Source organism: Pleurodeles waltl, chromosome 1_2 (genome assembly GCF_031143425.1).
Source record: "Pleurodeles waltl isolate 20211129_DDA chromosome 1_2, aPleWal1.hap1.20221129, whole genome shotgun sequence".
Taxonomy (NCBI): domain Eukaryota; kingdom Metazoa; phylum Chordata; class Amphibia; order Caudata; family Salamandridae; genus Pleurodeles; species Pleurodeles waltl.
The window spans coordinates 714,085,563-714,104,715 of NC_090437.1; the positions used below are offsets into that span (position 1 = coordinate 714,085,563).

The following is a 19,153-nucleotide window of genomic DNA, read 5'->3' on the forward strand; positions in this document are numbered from 1 at the left end:
CATCTGTCTGCGGGATGTCCTGCTCCTCTCACCCCCATGGGGCCACGGTACCTCCTCCCTCCACCCCCCTGTACCCTCTCCTCTTGCTGTCTAGGCCACCACAGTTTTCCAGAAGCTCTATTCCTGATCGGATTATGTGACTATGCACTGCTAAACTACCATCCTGTTGTTACTGTTCAGTGTAACATATAATGCAGTTTATACTGTTATGCCTAACAATGCGAATAAACAAATCTGGAAAAAAAGGTATATTTGGTATATGTGCTTGCTGGAGGTGGGGGTTGTCTGTACTTCTTTTAAGTAAGTGTCAATCTTTTTATAAAGCATAGGCAAAGGAAGGCCATGGAGGGAGGTAGCGTTCCTGCTAAAACCAAAATAACCCCACAAAAAACCTCCAAAAACTGCTGAAGGCAGCTCTGTCATGGGCAGGATAGATAATTGGCTTGTCGAATGTGAGGAGATACTTTGCCCCGCCCGGGCTCCTCTCTCCTCAGTTCTACCTACTCCTAGCTCTCCCACCTTAAATACCCAGCTCAAACAAAAGCGAATTCCACGCATCTTTAAAAAGTTGTCGATCCTGACTACAGCACCCACATCTCCTGGCAACTCTTATAGATCCTGTGACTTAATTGCTCTCGGCTCACAGCACTTACTCCCTTTCAAAGACGCCCTCCTTTGCAATAACCATTTTATGTTTTTGTTTGGACTGTCAAAGGTGTATGCTTCTCCTGATGCCCCCATTAACACTGTTTCTTTACCCACTCTCTCTGCCTCCTCCTGCACTGAACAGGCACACTTCATCTTGCTTATTACAGATTTAAAGGCAGAGGTTGGGGAGCTAGAATGGATGATACTTCTCATGTCTACCAATCTGAACCAACTTATAACATCAAGGGGCACTAATATTCCTACTGGCCAATAAACCTCAGGTCTTCCGGTAATCTATCCCTCCGCTCCACTATCTAGTCTACTGTTGGGTCCCTTTAACTTCAGGCCCCATGCTGCCCTAGGACGGGTCTACTCTAAAGACCTTGGCCAGTCTGCATCAAGGCCTGAGCTCCCTGAAGATCCCAGATAAAATAGACCAGCAGGCAACTCCCACAGTCTTCCGACGTTCAGTGCCCAAGCTGGTCAAGCTACATCTGATAGCCATTCTACCCATAGGGCACCACATGGTTGTGGTCTAAAGTCTCTGCCATATCCCGATAGCAGACAGCAGGCTTTTGCAAATCCCATCATGATGGCCAACTTTCCAAAACTGCCTCCCCACACCAGGTATAAATGGGAGGACTCATCAGACATGTCAGCGGTTGCTGCTCAGTTATTCACGATGACATTATTAGTGCCGAAAGAAACCCTGCATCTAATTAATTCAAAATTTGACACAATCAAATGAATTTTCAGGGACAAGGCCACGTGCGACAATCAGGTTGCTCTCGATATCAGGTCTTGCACTCCAAACCACTCCAACATACAGTTCAAGTGTCCTGGGCCGCCTCAAAATGAGAATATTGCTTCACCCTCAAGATTGGTCTATTTATCAAGCATTTAATGCTTGGGTGATATTGACTGACTTTTGGGCTTAAGTCGTATTTCCACACAACAGACATGGCCAACTCCATTGAATTACCAATTTCTTTCTACAGTTAGAACCAAGGTGCGCAATGAAAATCCTATCTAGCCCTCTTTCACCAGGGGCTCCGTCAATCTCTAATTCACCTACTAGTTTTGGGGTACTATCTTACTCATACTCCCTCGCTAGTCCAACTACTACCATCAGCAGCTCGCTTCTTATAGTAGAGCCACCTCAGGGCCATGGTATAAATAAGGCCCTTGTAGTACAGAAGCCCTCTAAGTAAACTCTTGTGTCATGGAACGTAGTTGGTCTGAGGTCACACGTGGCTCTACCTGAGTGCAACAGATTCACTGAGGAACTCAACATCTGCTTGCTTCAAGAGATGTGGTCTGTGGGCTCTATATTTAAACCAGGCTACCTCAATTTCTTTGTCCCAGCAAAATCCAGCCCATGTGGCAGAGCCTCAGGAGGCTTAACTACGTGGGTTAGAGCCTCACTTAATTGTCAGTCTCGACATCTTGACACTGACTGCCTTGATATTCTGGGCATCCAGTTTACGAATTACAAACATTTCAGGGTTGCTGTTTATAATATATACTCCAGTATTTTTTATGTTCCATGTAATTGCCATTAAAGCCAAGGATGCTGTACGCATCCCTGGTATTAGCAAAGCCTATAAAATGTCTTTAGCCAAAGCGAAAAAGGACTGGAATGAGCAGATGTGGTGGGATTTTAAGACATCTGCTCTGTCAAACATCCTACTAAATTCTGATGACTTGTTTCCTGGGGTGGCAATCCTTCAACTCCGGAACCCACCAGCTATGTTTCACCATCTGACTGGTATGATTTTTTCCACTAACCTATATCACGATGGCACTATCGATCCAACTGAGGGGAGCCTCACCACCTCCACCATTCTTGAGCAACCCTACCCCAATGTTTGACATCTCCGATATTTTAGAATCTTTCAGTGCCATTGTAGCAGTGATGCCAGGCCTGACAGCATACCATCTGAGACAGAGGCATGGTCCAAATATTTACTTATCCTTACAAATGCCACTGCCAATGGTGCATCTATCCCGGATTCTTGGCGGGGTGCAGTAATGCTTCCAGTCCACAAAATTCAACCAGACCCTCGAACCCGCAAAATCTCTAAACAAAACTCCAAAAGCATGGGTTTGTTTTAGAATAACAGAACACGAATTGCCCCCACATCTGGGAGTTTTTCCCCAAGGTGTTTGAGGGTTATTATTTTTTTTTCCTAGTTCATAGGTGTTTATTCCTTAAAGCAGGATGCCACTCATCAACATAGATTTAGATGCCATTCAAAACTGTGCAAGTTGCACATTCTGCAGATCACTTTCTTTCTTGTAGTTGATTTGTAATGATTTGACCCCGGTTGCTCAGAGAAGCACAATATGTTTGCTCCATAGTGTGGCTGTCATTGCTTTGATAAGTGCATTACCTATGCATCAATGTTTATCTTCAAAATGGCTATCAATGTTAACTGTGTAATGATACACATGAAGTTCCACCATCTATTGTAGTTTCCTGCTTTGTTGTGACACACAGTTGTCGCACAGAGTATGTTTTCTGAAGGACGGTGTACCCCATGCGTACTGATCCAATGAAGCTGACTCACACTGGCCTTCGCTCACACTTTCTAAACTGGAGAAGTAATTACTTCTTCCGAAGTGCATAGATGTACCCACCCTCAGACAAAGTGAACCATTGGATTCACTACCTCAAAAAATAGAAAAGTAACACAGAACCAATATTACAGATGCTTTTTTTACACATCAGAGTAGTTGTCACCATAGCTAGTACAATCTTGAGTTTACATGCCCCACCAGAGCTAATGCCAATTTTTTCCTTCAAACGGAACAGTTGATCTTTTCTATTACTAGTCGTGAAGTTCTCAGCAGCAGTGATGCTGAGTTGAAACTCCTAATTTGTATAGTTAAATGACACTTGTTGATTTTTTTTCTATTCAGTATCACTCAGACTCCCAATATTGATGCAGTTGCCATTACAAGTATGCCTGTATTGAGGTGTCTAGATCGCAACCCCATTTCTTTACACGTACCAGTTACCAGTTTTTCTCCAGGAACGCTTATTGCCACTGTTAAATTGTAGAATGAATACATGACTAGTTCTAGATTTCAGTTAGTTAAGGTAGAAGTGTATTTCTTTACAGATGATTAATCCATCAGGCACATTCTAAGACTTCCTATTAATGAATTTAGGATGAGTACCTCACTCATCCAGTTAGGACTAGAACTTAAGGCGAGCATCAATAGTTCAGTTGTCTAATAATACAAACAGACATTGGGAAGGCATCAACTGCAGTTTATTATTTCACTTGTAAGTATCTTTCTAGTGATTCTTGGGTTTTCCCAGCCCAAACAAAATAATTGATAATGGGTTGCTGATTTATAAACCGTAGTTTGGATTTCTCTGATTTGTGAATTTAAACAAAAAATAAAATAGAAGGATTAACAATGTATTCACGTAAATTATTTTATTTAAGTAACCGAGATTTTGCCTAGAATTCATACTTTTCTTGTTTTCAGTTTACATTATTTATTAGTTTTCCTTAAAGAATCAATGTGGATTTTTTTGTAACAATAAACCTGCATGTCTAATGTTGTCTTGATCACTGATACATGTTGTAGGTATATTTCAAAAGGATAACTGCTTTCTCTTGATTGACTTTATTTCCAGAGTGTTATACAGATAACAATGTGAAACTCGACTTTAGCATTTTCTCCAGATATCTGACTATATCAGCAAGATGTAAGCATATGTTTTTGAGTGTATTACACACCGATTAAGCACATCGACTCTGGCGTTGCAACATCATAAATCACTCCCAAAACATTACATACTCATCACTCCTACCATGCTTTTGTCAGATTTTGGCACTAATTTTGTTCACAAGGTCATATTCTTGTCCATCTCTCTCTGCCAATACCCATGACTGCATATACTGGAACATGAGAGTCAGTGGTAGATTGATGGAATGGGGACTAGGATTATAGAGAAAACAGAGATATTGCACTCTACACGCCGCCTCATAATTTCTGAGGTAATAGATGTTGGCAGGTTGTAGTGTGTATCCACAAGACAAAGAGATGTCTTGACACTGCAACACTGAACATAACTATCATTGTGAAATTGTACACTTTAGTAGTGCGGGCGTGTGGCCTCCTAATATTAGGGTAAGGTGACATGTAAAACGGTAGTGACATCTACTACCCTCAGAGGTCAAATCCATATCTTTTGACTCAGACAGGAGTAATAAGATCATCCGATAAAACAATGAGAACCAATAGATAGAAATGATCAAAATCTTTACTGAGTCAGTAATTTATATGCACCATGACCTATGTGGCCATGAATCACCACACCAATTTAGTAAAGTTTAAACATTTATTTCCCTTAAATTAACAATCTTAAGGTCACGTAAATGATGCACAAAACCAAACGATAGCAATAAAGAAACAACACATGCTGTCCAAAGCATCTGAAGAATCTCAGTCTTATACAAGCATTCACCATTAAACACTCCAAAAGAATTATGCAGAGCAACAAGATAATTATTTGAAAACAGAAACATAATTGTGCAGTTGAGTCAATCATAATCAATTAATAAACATTCAAATTAATTGTTGAGTCAGACATCCTAACTACCAAACTCTAATTAGAAAAGCATGTGTGGGGCTGGACTTTGCACATGCAAACATTTGAAAATAAGACAAAAATTAATTTGGAAAAAAAACAAGTAACTGTGACATTAACAAAATCATGCGGTTGGATTTCTAATGGGAAAACAAAAGCACGTTGGTTATACCTTTCCTAAATGAGACAGTAGCCAGCAGTATCTTCATCAGCGGGGCACAGGAGCAGTAGGTCTTCAACGGTCATTATCCGTAACATGAAGGTAAATCAGTTCAGTAATGTTGGGCCTAAGGTATCTGAACTGTTAGATTCGCAGACAAGAGCTGAATAGAAGAATGAACTGAACAGAAGCTAAACAGAATCTAAAACTGTCCTACATCACCTAAAGCTTTGCTAAATCAAAGTCTCAAAAGTTACTAGCTGAGCTTCTATTGGACAAGACTAAGAGGTGAGATAGTAGGCAGCCAATTGGACTTTGTCAGAGCTTCAGATGTCTTTTCTTCATTCCTTTCTCAGGATAGGCTCATGTTGTCACTTCTCTCCAGTCAGCAGTTTCTGTAAATTATTTCATAGTAGAAACAGCACAGAACAGGAGCTTGAGCTAACATTACTTCCTACCAGAAACTAAGGTCCAATGTTAAAACTTGCAATATTTTTATCACAAGGAAGTACACCGTGAGAAAGCCGCATAGGACAGTAGATTTCCACTGTGAACGTTCAACAGGATGTCTAATAAAGCAATGTTTGTAAAGTGTTTCAGTAAAGCCAGCATAACATTTCAACACTGTGCATCTGGGAAAATACTAAAACGTAGGCTTTTTCACTAATGCTAATGCGTGAAGAAATAAAACAACTTCATAATAATTTCAAACCATTAGTTTTGTAGTACATTAATATAATCTTTTATCAGTACTCATCAAAATATATTTTCACAGACATTTATTGTTTCACATAGAAATCATGGTGGCGGAAACCATGTCAACCACATTTTAAAATGCATGTTTTATTTACTAACACACGTTTTTCTAAATTAGGCATTTTAATACACGTTATGTGTTATATTTTAGTTACTCATTTTTATTAATAATGTTTTCTGTCTAACAGTAGTATCTCTGTATAACCATATCTGTGCTTTGATGGAGTAATGGGAAATCTTGAAACTTAAACATTAAAAGGCATAAATGTCTTGCCAAGTATACACACAAGTTGTGTTACTGTATGTCTTTTTTTCTAATTGACTATTGCAGTACTGCAACATAAGAAACAACATTAGCATCCTTAGATTCCCAACAATTAGCTATTCCTCTTAAAATCATTCCGGTTTTGTCTCTGCGAACCTATAACCCCATGCTTTATAGTCCAAACAAGTGTGCAGAAATAGTTCATTGTTATTTTTTAAATCCCACACAACTTTAGGATACTTCTCTGAAGACCAAAAAACATATCCCAATCCTTAGCAAACAAAGGGTATTGATGCGTGAAAACCAATATTCATTTAGCGAGGTCTGGCCGCAGCAACACTGTAACGGAATTGCACTGCGAGTACGCCAAGCACCACAAGGGAAGTTATTTCTGTGTATCCAAGATGGCTGCAGTTCACTGCAGATGCTCTACTGCACACTCCCAACTGGCATGCAGCTTGAATCTAGTCAATGCTCATACTCTAATGATGGTAACCCTTTCCTTTGCTTGGAAGCTGTCAGTGTAGATGGCCTCAAGGGACTGCTTCCTCACACACACATACTCAATATTACAATAAGTGGCACTTCCAGCTCCGCACCCTGACACCTTTCCATCGCTTATACACAAGCTTATCTATTCATTTTATATTGCATTCAAGAATCCTTTCCCACAAATCATCTTTGAATGTCACCCTTCAGCGCCTCTGACCCCGAATTCCATCTTGTTTTGCAAACTCCTTGCTGACTCCTTGTTCAATTTCCTCCATAGCATTCTGAAATGTAAAAAATACGATACGCAGTGCTTCACAAATAAACAAGAAATGAAAACTAGAAAAAAGTATTATTTTCCAGAGACAGTGAAACAGTTGAAAGTTGAGCAAGATGTTTGAATTCTAATATAAACAGAGACTGCGGAAGCTATACCTGTCCTTTTTTAATTATTGTTCTTTATTTTGTAATAAATAAAAACATATTTTAAAGTGTATATATATTTATGCTTTAAAAACTTAATTGTGAATGACTTCCAGTGTACTTACTTCTGTTGTAATGATATACATCGTTATGCTAGTTATAACTTTAATTATTTTGTTTAACTGTTGACAAGACCAACACATAAGACATCATGCTGACATCCGAACTACCAACACTGATTGAGGGACAAAATAATGAGAGGAGTGAATAAGCAACCCATCACTGTTACCAGATAAGGAGAGACAACAATCCCACTGCATGCCCTACCTTGGGCTACCATAGTTTTAGCAGATCACACCAGCGAGGAGAACTGTAGGTGCAGATAACGTTTTTTTGCAACCCAAATTGAAGTGCCGCCTCTCGTTTTTTTAAGACTAAGGGCCTGGTTATGATCTTTCTGGAGGGGGATTACTCTGTCACAAACATGATGGATATCCCGTCTGCTGTATTACAAGTTCTGTGATATCCTATGGAACGTGTAATACGACTGATGGGGTTTCCGTTGCGTTTGTGATGGAGTAATCCCCTCCCTTCCGCCAAGATCATAATCAGGCCTGGAGTCTCTTAATTGTGGCATATACCAGGCCTGTTCTGTATAGCAGTAGGTTTCAATTGCCACTTGTTACATTCGCAGACAGATTGGATGACTTCTAGTACAAGAAAAGTATTTCTTGTGTGGGTGGCACTCCCAGAAATGAGTGTGGTTTACAACCCTTCACATAACCAATGTCTCGTTTTGTATGTATATAAATTGGGAGAGTATGGTCTTGTTTATGCCTCTCCCATTCCTCATTTAGTAACATAAACATACCTGACAAGAATGTCAACAATATGTCCAGTGTGTGGACCAATATATCAGGGCACTATCTTAAATGCCCTCTTACAGATCTAGGATACATATGGATACATTCAAACACACACTAACAAATGGCGATACACTAAGCCTCTTCACCGATTCCCGCATTTCTATCGGATACTTATGACTGCTTTCGGCACATCCGTTGGATAAGCAGGAATAGCACAGCTGCAGGAACAGGCATGAACTGTCATTATTGACAGCTTCTGCTTATCCCACATAGGTATCTGCCTCCTCTGCCAGGCAATCTCAGCCACTAAGGAGAGTAGAGAGAGATGTGAGTAGGTCATTGCCTGTGTGAGGGCTGGTGCGCACACATTGCAATGACAGGTAAAGCTTTTTTTTTTCTTCAAACTCGCTGCATGTGGAATGATGTTTACAGCTCAGTTACACTGCAGTCAGTATGCACTTAAGAGATAAACATTAACTAAACTGATGTCCGGCACTGTTCTTAACTAATTTCTTCATGAATGGTGGCTAGAAAGTAGTGGGCGCCTCCCACCACAACATGATGGTCTAGACTCAGAGGCCTGGCCATTTCCAACAGCAGTATGGGACAGAAATCTCTATGCTAGCAGTAGTAGGCTTTGTGGTTCCGCTGACGAGGGCCTCTCTGCCACACTCTCTCAGGAGAATATGGTTCCTCAGGATGCTCCCACTTTCCCACATGAAGGACAGTGTAGAGGACCATAGGTGTCATATAAATACACTTTTCAAGATTGCAAAATCAGGAGATGGTCTGATCATGATGGTGTTTGACCTCTGACTACAGACAACATAATTCCCATTAGTTGCTGACGGTAAGCTCTTCACTCTGTTGTTAAGTGGTGGAGACTAGTCCCAGAAGGATTTTCACCAGCTGAAGCCACCATCAGTGGCTGCTGCAACCTCTATTTTGGAACGGAACCTCCTATCATGGACTAGCCCTTCCTGCTGTAGGGTGGGAGGCTACTACTTCTAAAAGAATGGAAGTTTGAAAGTATTGGGTGTCCTTATACAAGTCTAGTGGTTTTCGTGTCTGTGGTTGAGTCACTTGAGTTTCAGTGACACATGACTTTTGTTTCCCTAGCAACTTACAGTACTTGAATCTAGGGAGAGGATAGTTGGATAATTCAGTTTCATACTATTCTAAATCTTACTATATTCATTTAAGAATTTTCGTTTTCACCAAGGCACATCTTTTATTTCTTTTTCTAGGCATAACATTGGATTTCCAATTGTGGAATGCTCCTCCAATGGACAGTTTATTTTATGCAAGCCACCCAACACTGGAGGACTTGTCTCTTTTGGCACAGCAGCTGAACAGTTAGTTTATGAGATCGGTGACCCTCAGCGTTACCTTTTACCTGATGTAACATGTGACTTTTCTCATGTCTCCATTACTGAAATTCCAGGTATGTACTCTCTGCAAGTCAGGTACCTTTGTCAAAATTATACTTAAATGTATGTTATTTGTGCTGTATATTCAGCTTATAAAGTATGATGTGGTGTAAATAGATCCTTTCTGAGGGTGTGCAGCTACTGCTCTAGTGTGGAAAAAACAAAGTAAAAATTGGTTTTAAAAGAGTGTGTGTAAATACAGGTTCGATGGCATCTGTTGCTGCAGATACACATGTTGTGCACAGTCCGCCATCTGGTGTTGGGTCGGAGTGTTACAAGTTGTTTTTCTTCGAAGAAGTCTTTCGAGTCACGAGACCGAGGTACTCCTCCTCTTTGCTTCCATTGCGCATGGGCGTCGGCTCCATCTTAGATTGTTTTTTTTCCGCCCTCGGGTTCGGACGTGTTCCTTTTCGCTCCGGGTTTCGGGACGGAAAGATAGTCAAAACTTCGAAAAACTACGTCGGTATTCTTTCGCTCGGGATAGTTAGAATCGACACCGAATCGTGAAGAGCTCCGGTAGCCCTTCGGGGTAATTTCGATCCCCCGTCGGGGCCTGGTCGGCCCGACCGCGTGTAACATCGACACCGATGAAACGGACCCCGTTCCGATTCTGTCCTAAATGCCACAATAAATATCCATATACGGACCGACATTTGGTCTGTAACTTGTGCCTGTCACCCGAGCACAAAGAAGAAACTTGTGAGGCCTGTCGTGCGTTCCGGTCCCGAAAAACGCTCCGTGACCGTCGAGCCAGAAGATTACAAATGGCGTCAACGCCGACAGAACACCGAGAGTTCGAGGAACAAGGAGAAGAGGAGGAAGCCTTCTCCGTCCATGACTCGGACTCGGATGAATTCGACGTCGATGAAACTGTGAGTAAGACGTCGAAAAGCACACAGCACAAGAAAACAGACAAGGCCCAGGGGACGCCACTGCCAACTGGCCACGGCTCAACCCATAAAGGTGACCGTCCATCGGCACCGAAAAAGGCCGAACTGGTGCCCAGATCGTCCGACTCGGGTCGAGACACAGGCACGCAACATTCTCGGGACCGAGAAAGTGTTGCCGAAAAAGATCGACGCCGAGAAAGCAGAGCCGACGCTGCTCGACGCAGAGACAGCGGCACCGAGGATGATCGACGCCGAGAAGGCTCGACTCCGAAAAAGAAGAGATTCGCCTCGGAGACGAAAACAAAAAAAGACACAGTTTCGGTGCCAAAACAACCAGCAACCGAACCCACTACCGGCTCATATTCAGAGGAACAATCATTGTCCTCTCAAATGCGTAAACACAGGTTTGAAGAGAAGTTACAGACTACTGATGTAGACCATACACAAAAGAGGATCTTCATCCAGAGTGGAACAGGGAAGATTAGCACTCTTCCACCAATCAGGAGAAAAAGGAGACTAGAGTTCCAAACTGAACAACTAACACCACAAGCAAAGGTGGCAAAGAAAGCAACTCCGCCACCCTCTCCTCCACCTGTACCTCAGATATCACCGGCACAAACTCCGTCACATCACCGGCTCACACCACCATGAGCCAAGATGACCAATATGCTTGGGACCTATACGACGCCCCAGTGTCAGACAATAGTCCAGAGTCATACCCTACCAAGCCCTCACCACCTGAGGACAGCACAGCGTATGCGCAGGTGGTAGCTAGGGCAGCAGAATTCCACAACGTGTCGTTACACACAGAACCTGTCGAGGATGACTTCCTTTTTAACACCCTCTCCTCCACCCATAGCAACTACCAAAGCCTGCCTATGCTTCCAGGAATGCTAAGGCACGCGAAGCAAATCTTCAAAGACCCTGTCAAGAGTAGAGCGATCACTCCGAGGGTAGAGAAAAAATATAAAGCACCTCCCACAGACCCTGCTTTTATCACCTCTCAACTGCCACCAGACTCAGTCGTGGTAGGAGCAGCTCGCAAAAGAGCCAATTCACACACATCGGGCGATGCACCACCCCCGGATAAGGAAAGCCGAAAATTCGACGCAGCTGGGAAAAGAGTCGCTGTACAAGCTGCAAGCCAGTGGCGCATCGCAAACTCTCAGGCGCTCCTAGCGCGTTATGACAGAGCCCATTGGGACGAGATGCAGCATCTCATCGAGCATCTACCCAAAGAATTTCAAAAGCGGGCAAAACAGGTGGTTGAGGAGGGACAAAACATCTCCAATAACCAAATACGCTCCACTATGGATGCAGCGGACACAGCTGCAAGAACAATAAACACTGCAGTAACCATCAGACGGTACGCATGGTTACGCACGTCTGGCTTTAAACCAGAAATACAGCAAGCAGTACTCAATATGCCGTTCAACGAACAACAATTGTTCGGACCAGAGGTTGACACGGCGATTGAGAAGCTGAAAAAGGACACTGACACAGCCAAGGCCATGGGCGCGCTCTACTCCCCGCAAGGCAGAGGCACTTTCGGCACCTTCCGTAAAACAACCTTCAGAGGGGGGTTTCGGGGTCAGGCCACACAAGCCAGCACCTCACAATCAACACCGTCTACCTACCAGGGACAGTACCAAAGGGGAGGTTTTCGGGGCCAGTACAGAGGGGGACAATTCCCGAAAAAAACGGGGAAAATTTCAAAGCCCCAAAACCCCAACAACCAAACAGTGACTTACAAGTCACTCAACCCCTCCACATAACACCAGTGGGGGGAAGACTAAGGGGGTCATTCTGACCCCGGCGGTCTCTGACCGCCGGGGCCAGGGTCGGCGGGAGCACCGCCGACAGACCGGCGGTGCCCCGCAGGGCATTCTGACCGCGGCGGTTTGGCCGCGATCAGATGCGGGAAACCGGCGGTCTCCCGCCGGTTTCCCGCTGCCCTGCAGAATCCTCCATGGCGGCGGAGCGGGGATTCTGACACCCCCTACCGCCATCCTGTTCCTGGCGGGTCTGCCGCCAGGAACAGGATGGCGGTAGGGGGTGCCGCGGGGCCCCTGGGGGCCCCTGCAGTGCCCATGCCAATGGCATGGGCACTGCAGGGGCCCCCGTAAGAGGGCCCCACAAAGTATTTCAGTGTCTGCTATGCAGACACTGAAATACGCGACGGGTGCCACTGCACCCGTCGCTCCCCTGCAACTCCGCCGGCTCCATTCGGAGCCGGCATCCTCGTTGCAGAGGCATTTCCGCTGGGCCGGCGGGCGCTCTTTTGGAGAGCGCCCGCCTGCCCAGCGGAAATGTATGAATGGCCTCCGCGGTCTTTTGACCGCGGTGCTGTCATTTGTCGGCGAGGCCGCCCGCCAAGGTCTGAATCAGGCCCTAAGTCAGTTTTATCAATCGTGGGTGGATATAACAACAGACACTTGGGTCTTAGCAATTATCCAACATGGTTATTGCATAGAATTTCTACAGATCCCTCCAAATATCCCACCAAAAACACAAAAAATGTAAAAACAGCATTTAGACCTCCTAGAAATAGAAGTTCAAGCACTACTGCAAAAAGAAGCAATAGAACTGGTACCATGTACAGAAATAAACACAGGAGTCTATTCACTGTACTTTCTAATACCCAAAAAGGACAAAACACTGAGGCCAATCTTAGATCTCAGAATACTAAACACCTACATCAAATCAGACCACTTTCACATGGTCACGCTACAGGAGGTGTTACCACTGCTAAAGCAACAAGATTACATGACAACCTTAGATCTCAAAGACGCGTATTTCCACATACCGATACACCCTTCGCACAGGAAATACCTAAGGTTTGTATTCAAGGGAATACACTACCAATTCAAAGTCTTACCGTTCGGTATAACGACCGCACCAAGAGTATTTACCAAATGCCTAGCAGTAGTAGCCGCATACATCAGAAGGCAGCAAATACACGTATTCCTGTATCTAGACGATTGGCTAATCAAGACCAACTCGCTAACAAAGTGTTCACAACACACAGAGTATGTCATACAAACCCTCTACAAACTCGGGTTCTCCCTCAACTACAAAAAATCACACATTGTGCCGTGCAAAATACAGCACTACTTAGGAGCGGTAATCAAAACAACAAAAGGATTAGCCACTCCGAGTCCACAAAGGGTTCAAAATTTTCACAAGGTCATACAGGCCATGTATCCAACACTAAAAATACAGGCAAAAGTGGTTTTAAAACTCCTAGGCATGATGTCCTCATGCATAGCCATTGTCCCAAACGCAAGACTGCACATGAGGCCCTTAAAACAGTGCCTAGCATCACAATGGTCACATGCACAGGGTCACCTTCTAGATCTGGTGTTGATAGACCGCCAAACATACATCTCGCTTCTATGGTGGAACAGTACAAACTTAAACAAAGGGCGGCCGTTCCAAGACCCAGTGCCACAATACGTAATAACAGATGCTTCCATGACAGGGTGGGGAGCACACCTCGATCACCACAGCATCCAAGGACAATGGGACGTACATCAAACAAAACTGCATATAAATCACCTCGAATTACTAGCAGTATTCCTGGCGCTAAAAGCATTTCAACCCATCATAACCCACAAATACGTTCTTGTCAAAACAGACAACATGACAACGATGTATTACCTAAACAAGCAAGGGGGATAACACTCGACACAGCTATGTCTCCTAGCACAAAAGATATGGCAATGGGCAATTCACAACCACATTCGCCTAATAGCACAGTTTATTCCAGGGATCCAAAATCAACTAGCAGACAATCTCTCTCGAGATCACCAACAGGTCCACGAATGGGAGATTCACCCCCAAATCCTAAACACTTACTTCAAAATTTGGGGTACACCGCAAATAGACCTATTTGCAACAAAAGAGAACGCAAAATGCCAAAACTTCGCATCCAGGTACCCACACAGACAGTCTCAAGGCAATGCCCTATGGATGAACTGGTCAGGGAAATTTGCATACGCTTTTCCCCCTCTCCCTCTCCTTCCATATCTAGTAAACAAATTGAGTCAAAACAAACTCAAACTCATATTAATAGCACCAACATGGGCAAGACAATCTTGGTACACAACACTACTAGACCTGTCAGTAGTACCACACGTCAAGTTACCCAACAGGCCAGATCTGTTAACACAACACAAACAGCAGATCAGGCATCCAAACCCAGCATCGCTCAATCTAGCAATCTGGCTCCTGAAATCCTAGAATTCGGACATTTAAACCTCACTGAAGAATGTATGGAAGTCATAAAACAAGCTAGAAGACCATCCACTAGACACTGCTATGCAAGCAAATGGAAAAGGTTTGTTTGCTACTGCCATAATAATCAGGTTCATCCATTACACGCATCCCCAAAAGATGTACTGGGATACTTACTACACTTACAAAAGTCAAATCTAGCCTTCTCTTCCATTAAAATACACCTTGCAGCAATATCTGCATACCTGCAGATTACCCATTCAACTTCACTGTTTAGGATACCCGTCATTAAAGCATTTATGGAGGGCCTAAGAAGAATAATACCACCAAGAACACCACCTGTTCCTTCATGGAACCTTAACATCGTCTTGACAAGACTCATGGGACCACCTTTTGAACCCATGCATTCTTGCGAAATACAATTCTTAACCTGGAAAGTTGCATTTCTCATTGCCATCACATCTCTAAGAAGAGTAAGTGAAATTCAGGCGTTTACAATACAATAACCTTTTATCCAAATACACAAAAATAAGGTTGTACTAAGAACCAATCCTAAATTCCTACCAAAGGTTATTTCACCGTTCCACTTAAATCAAACGGTAGAGTTACCAGTGTTCTTCCCACAGCCAGACTCAGTAGCTGAAAGGGCACTACATACATTAGATGTCAAAAGAGCACTAATGTACTACATCGACAGAACAAAGGAGGTTAGGAAAACAAAACAACTGTTTATTGCATTTCAAAAACCTCATACAGGAAACCCAATATCAAAACAAGGTATAGCCAGATGGATAGTTAAGTGCATCCAAACCTGCTATCTTAAAGCAAAGAGACAACTGCCCATTACACCAAGGGCACACTCAACCAGAAAAAAAGGCGCTACCATGGCATTCCTAGGAAATATTCCAATGCACGAAATATGTAAGGCAGCCACATGGTCCACGCCTCACACATTTACTAAACACTACTGTGTAGACGTGCTATCCGCACAACAAGCCACAGTAGGTCAAGCCGTACTGAGAACTTTGTTTCAGACTACTTCCACTCCTACAGGCTGAGCCACCGCTTTTGGGGAGATAACTGCTTACTAGTCTATGCACAACATGTGTATCTGCAGCAACAGATGCCATCGAACTGAAAATGTCACTTACCCAGTGTACATCTGTTCGTGGCATTGGTCGCTGCAGATTCACATGTGCCCACCCGCCTCCCCGGGAGCCTGTAGCCGTTGGAAGTTATCCTCAACATTTGTACATTTGTATATATATATATTACTTAACCTTAATTTGTACATACTTATTCATTCCATTGCATGGGCACTATTACTAACACACACAACTCCTACCTCACCCTCTGCGGGGAAAACAATCTAAGATGGAGCCGACGCCCATGCGCAATGGAAGCAAAGAGGAGGAGTCCCTCGGTCTCGTGACTCGAAAGACTTCTTTGAAGAAAAACAACTTGTAACACTCCGACCCAACACCAGATGGCGGACTGCACAACATGTGAATCTGCAGCGACCAATGCCACAAACAGATGTACACTGGGTAAGTGACATTTTCATTATCTGGTAAGCTTTTAAGGAGAAAGATGATAATCATCAATTTAGCCTTAAATGCAGGCTTTCTCACATTCCTACAGAGATTACTTTCCCATCTTGTGGTAGGACAAGCAACTAATTCTCAGTCTCTTAAGACTGAGCTTTGCGTTACTGGCACCATGCATCCCTGTTTACATATTTGTAGTCATGTAATTTGTGTTGCATAGGTACTCAACCTCACCAGTTCTCCATAGTCCACTGATCTACGCAGTCTTAAACCTGATTCTCTTGTGCTCCTCTACTCTAAACTCTTGAGCATTTCCTTAAGCATGCATTAGGATTTTGTATTGTTTCTTTTAACTTTCCTTTTAGCATGGACAGCACATGCTAAAAGACCCTTTTTTCAAGCCATGGGTGAAGTGGTATGAACAGTTTTCTGAAATTACATGCATTACGTCTGCATGTCTTGCGTGGGAGGCGCAGTTTAGTGCAGGCCTAAACCTTGTGCGCTGACTTTACCGTGAGGCTTCCAAAGATCTTCTTGGTAATCATAGAGGGGAAGTGATCTATCATAGTGCAGAAGACATCTGCTTTCATGTGTGAGAAGAGGCGAGAGATAGGTTTGTGGACTATGAAATCTAGGGTTTTACTAAATACTGCAGAAGGCTGGCTCTCTATGTACTGTACAGACCTAGGCACACTGTGTAGGGGGTCAAGGCAACCACACATTCGTTTTCAGAGACAAAAACTAGATCACCTAAAGCTCTAATTTTTGAGGTAGCTTGGTCGAGCAGTTAGGCTAATCTTGGAGAGGTGCAAAGGACTTGTTGTACTCACATTATCAATCATGCAACTCACACATTTGAAGGAATAACTCAAGACTAATGTATAACAATAGTTCATATTTTTATATAAATTTTACGACCAGCATGATCAAAATTGGTTAAGTACTTATGGAGTTATGAATTTTAAATTTTTAATAAATGCAGTCTTTCTGTGTGCGTGGTTACGCACCATAGGAATCAATAGGCAGTCACTTTAAAAATGCATATAAATTTGCACAGTTGTGTTAGCAGGTTCTGCTTTTGCAGGTGGGTCGAGGTCAACGGTGGGCACACTGTGCCAGCTGGAGAGGCTCGGGCGGCTCAGAGACACAGTGTTGGAAAGTCTCTTGGAGCAGGTACAGGGCCACTATGGGGGACCAATTGGAAAAGGTTGGTTCTTGCAGATTTAAAAATGGTGCCTTGGGGTCTCCTTGTGGTGTCTAGGTCGCATAGGGTGTGGGACCCTGGGGGCACAGCTGGTTCCTCGTTGCAGGGTGCTGGTTGGCCAGGTACAGGGCAAGTTGCTGATCAAGGAGCTGTGTGGAAGGGAGTCCCTTAGAGCTGGAGGTAGGACCATTCAAAGGTTACCATAACCATGGGATGGAACTTTGTTTCGTTGTCCGCATTGTTGACAGGATACTACTTCTGTACCAGGAACTGATTTGAGTGGACCAAGTGCTGAGTTATCATAGTAACACTAGCTCCTGTGTCCCTCAATGCTTCCATTTTCTCCCCAATAATCAAAGGGTGCTGCCTGTATTTTTGCATGTTACTCAGCCAGGCAGCACAGGATAACTCTCCCCCACCGCCAGTGACTAATATTGCCTCTGTGGGGACACTGACATGGTCAGGCCACACCTCTGACCCAATCTGGATATTGGCAACTGCATTTACTGCAGGTTGACTAGAGGCATTTTCCCTATTTTTACAGCCAGTCTCCAGTTTGGTGCCCTTTGGTTTTGCAGTCTTGGCACCGAGCCTTGCTAGGATCAAAGTCTCTCTCTTTGTACCCTCCCCTGGAATGTGAGAAGTCTCTGGGCCCTCCCTCCTGTTCAGGTTTTTGGGGTTCTTGAGAAGACTCTTTGTGATTTTTACCCTGGCTCCCATCTTTCACTTGGGGGTGGGAGGGATCTTTTTCGGCCTCTTTCTTTAGGTGTCACCCACCAGTGGTAGTTTTGGTCACCCTTGTTTTGACACTGTGGTCTGCCTTCCTCTCCAATTCTTGATGGGAAAGTGGATCCAGGTCTACCAGATGTTGATGTATGCTATCATTGAAACAATTACTAAGCAGATGCTCTTTCATGAACAGGTTTTTCAGCCCATCACAATCTTGTACCTTGTTTCCAGCTAACCAACCAGCTAGCATCTTTACTGAATAGTCCACAAAGTCTACCCAAGTATGGCTCTGGGTTTTTTAAGCCTTCCTGAACTTTATTCTGTAACACTTGAGTTGTAAATCCAAAGCCCTCAATCGGGGTACCCTTCATGAGGTAATAGGATTCAGAATCTGCCTCATTCAGTGTCAGGAGCATATTCCTGCACTTTCCTGAGAATAACTCCCACATCAGTGTGCCCCAATGCTTCTTTTTGATTTCCCACCCAATGCAGGCTCTTTTAAAGGCAGAAAACCATTTTACTGTATCATCACCTTCAATAAAGGGAGGGACAACTCCTTTTTGGGAGTTTTATGTTGAAAGCTTTTTCCTTCAACACTTGTATGCTGCCACCAGAGATGGGTCCTAAGCCCAACTCTATTTTTCTGTTTTTCTATTTCCAAGAGCTGATTCTCCAAGACCAGCCTCTTGGTCAGCCTGGAAATATCCAGGTATGCTTCTGTGGGTGCTTTAGAGTTTCTGGAGGAAAAGGAGCTACCCTCATCACCATTTTCCACAGGATCCTCACCCACCACAGATACATCATCATCTTCTTCTGGGTGGTTATCACTTTTGTACCTGGCCACCAGAAACTTAAGTTTCTCTGCACTGGGATTCGTACCAGTACGAATTTGATACAGCCT

General features: G+C 43.6%; 1 protein-coding gene across 1 annotated transcript in view; it reads left to right on the forward strand.

Annotated features, from left to right (window-relative positions):
- Positions 1 to 19,153, forward strand: part of LOC138303648 (uncharacterized) — a 670,623-nt gene that overhangs the window by 192,015 nt on the left and 459,455 nt on the right. Inside the window, exon 9 of the mRNA XM_069242952.1 lies at positions 9,464 to 9,660. Coding sequence (XP_069099053.1) covers positions 9,464 to 9,660 — 197 coding nt within the window. The remainder of the gene's footprint in view (positions 1 to 9,463; positions 9,661 to 19,153) is intronic.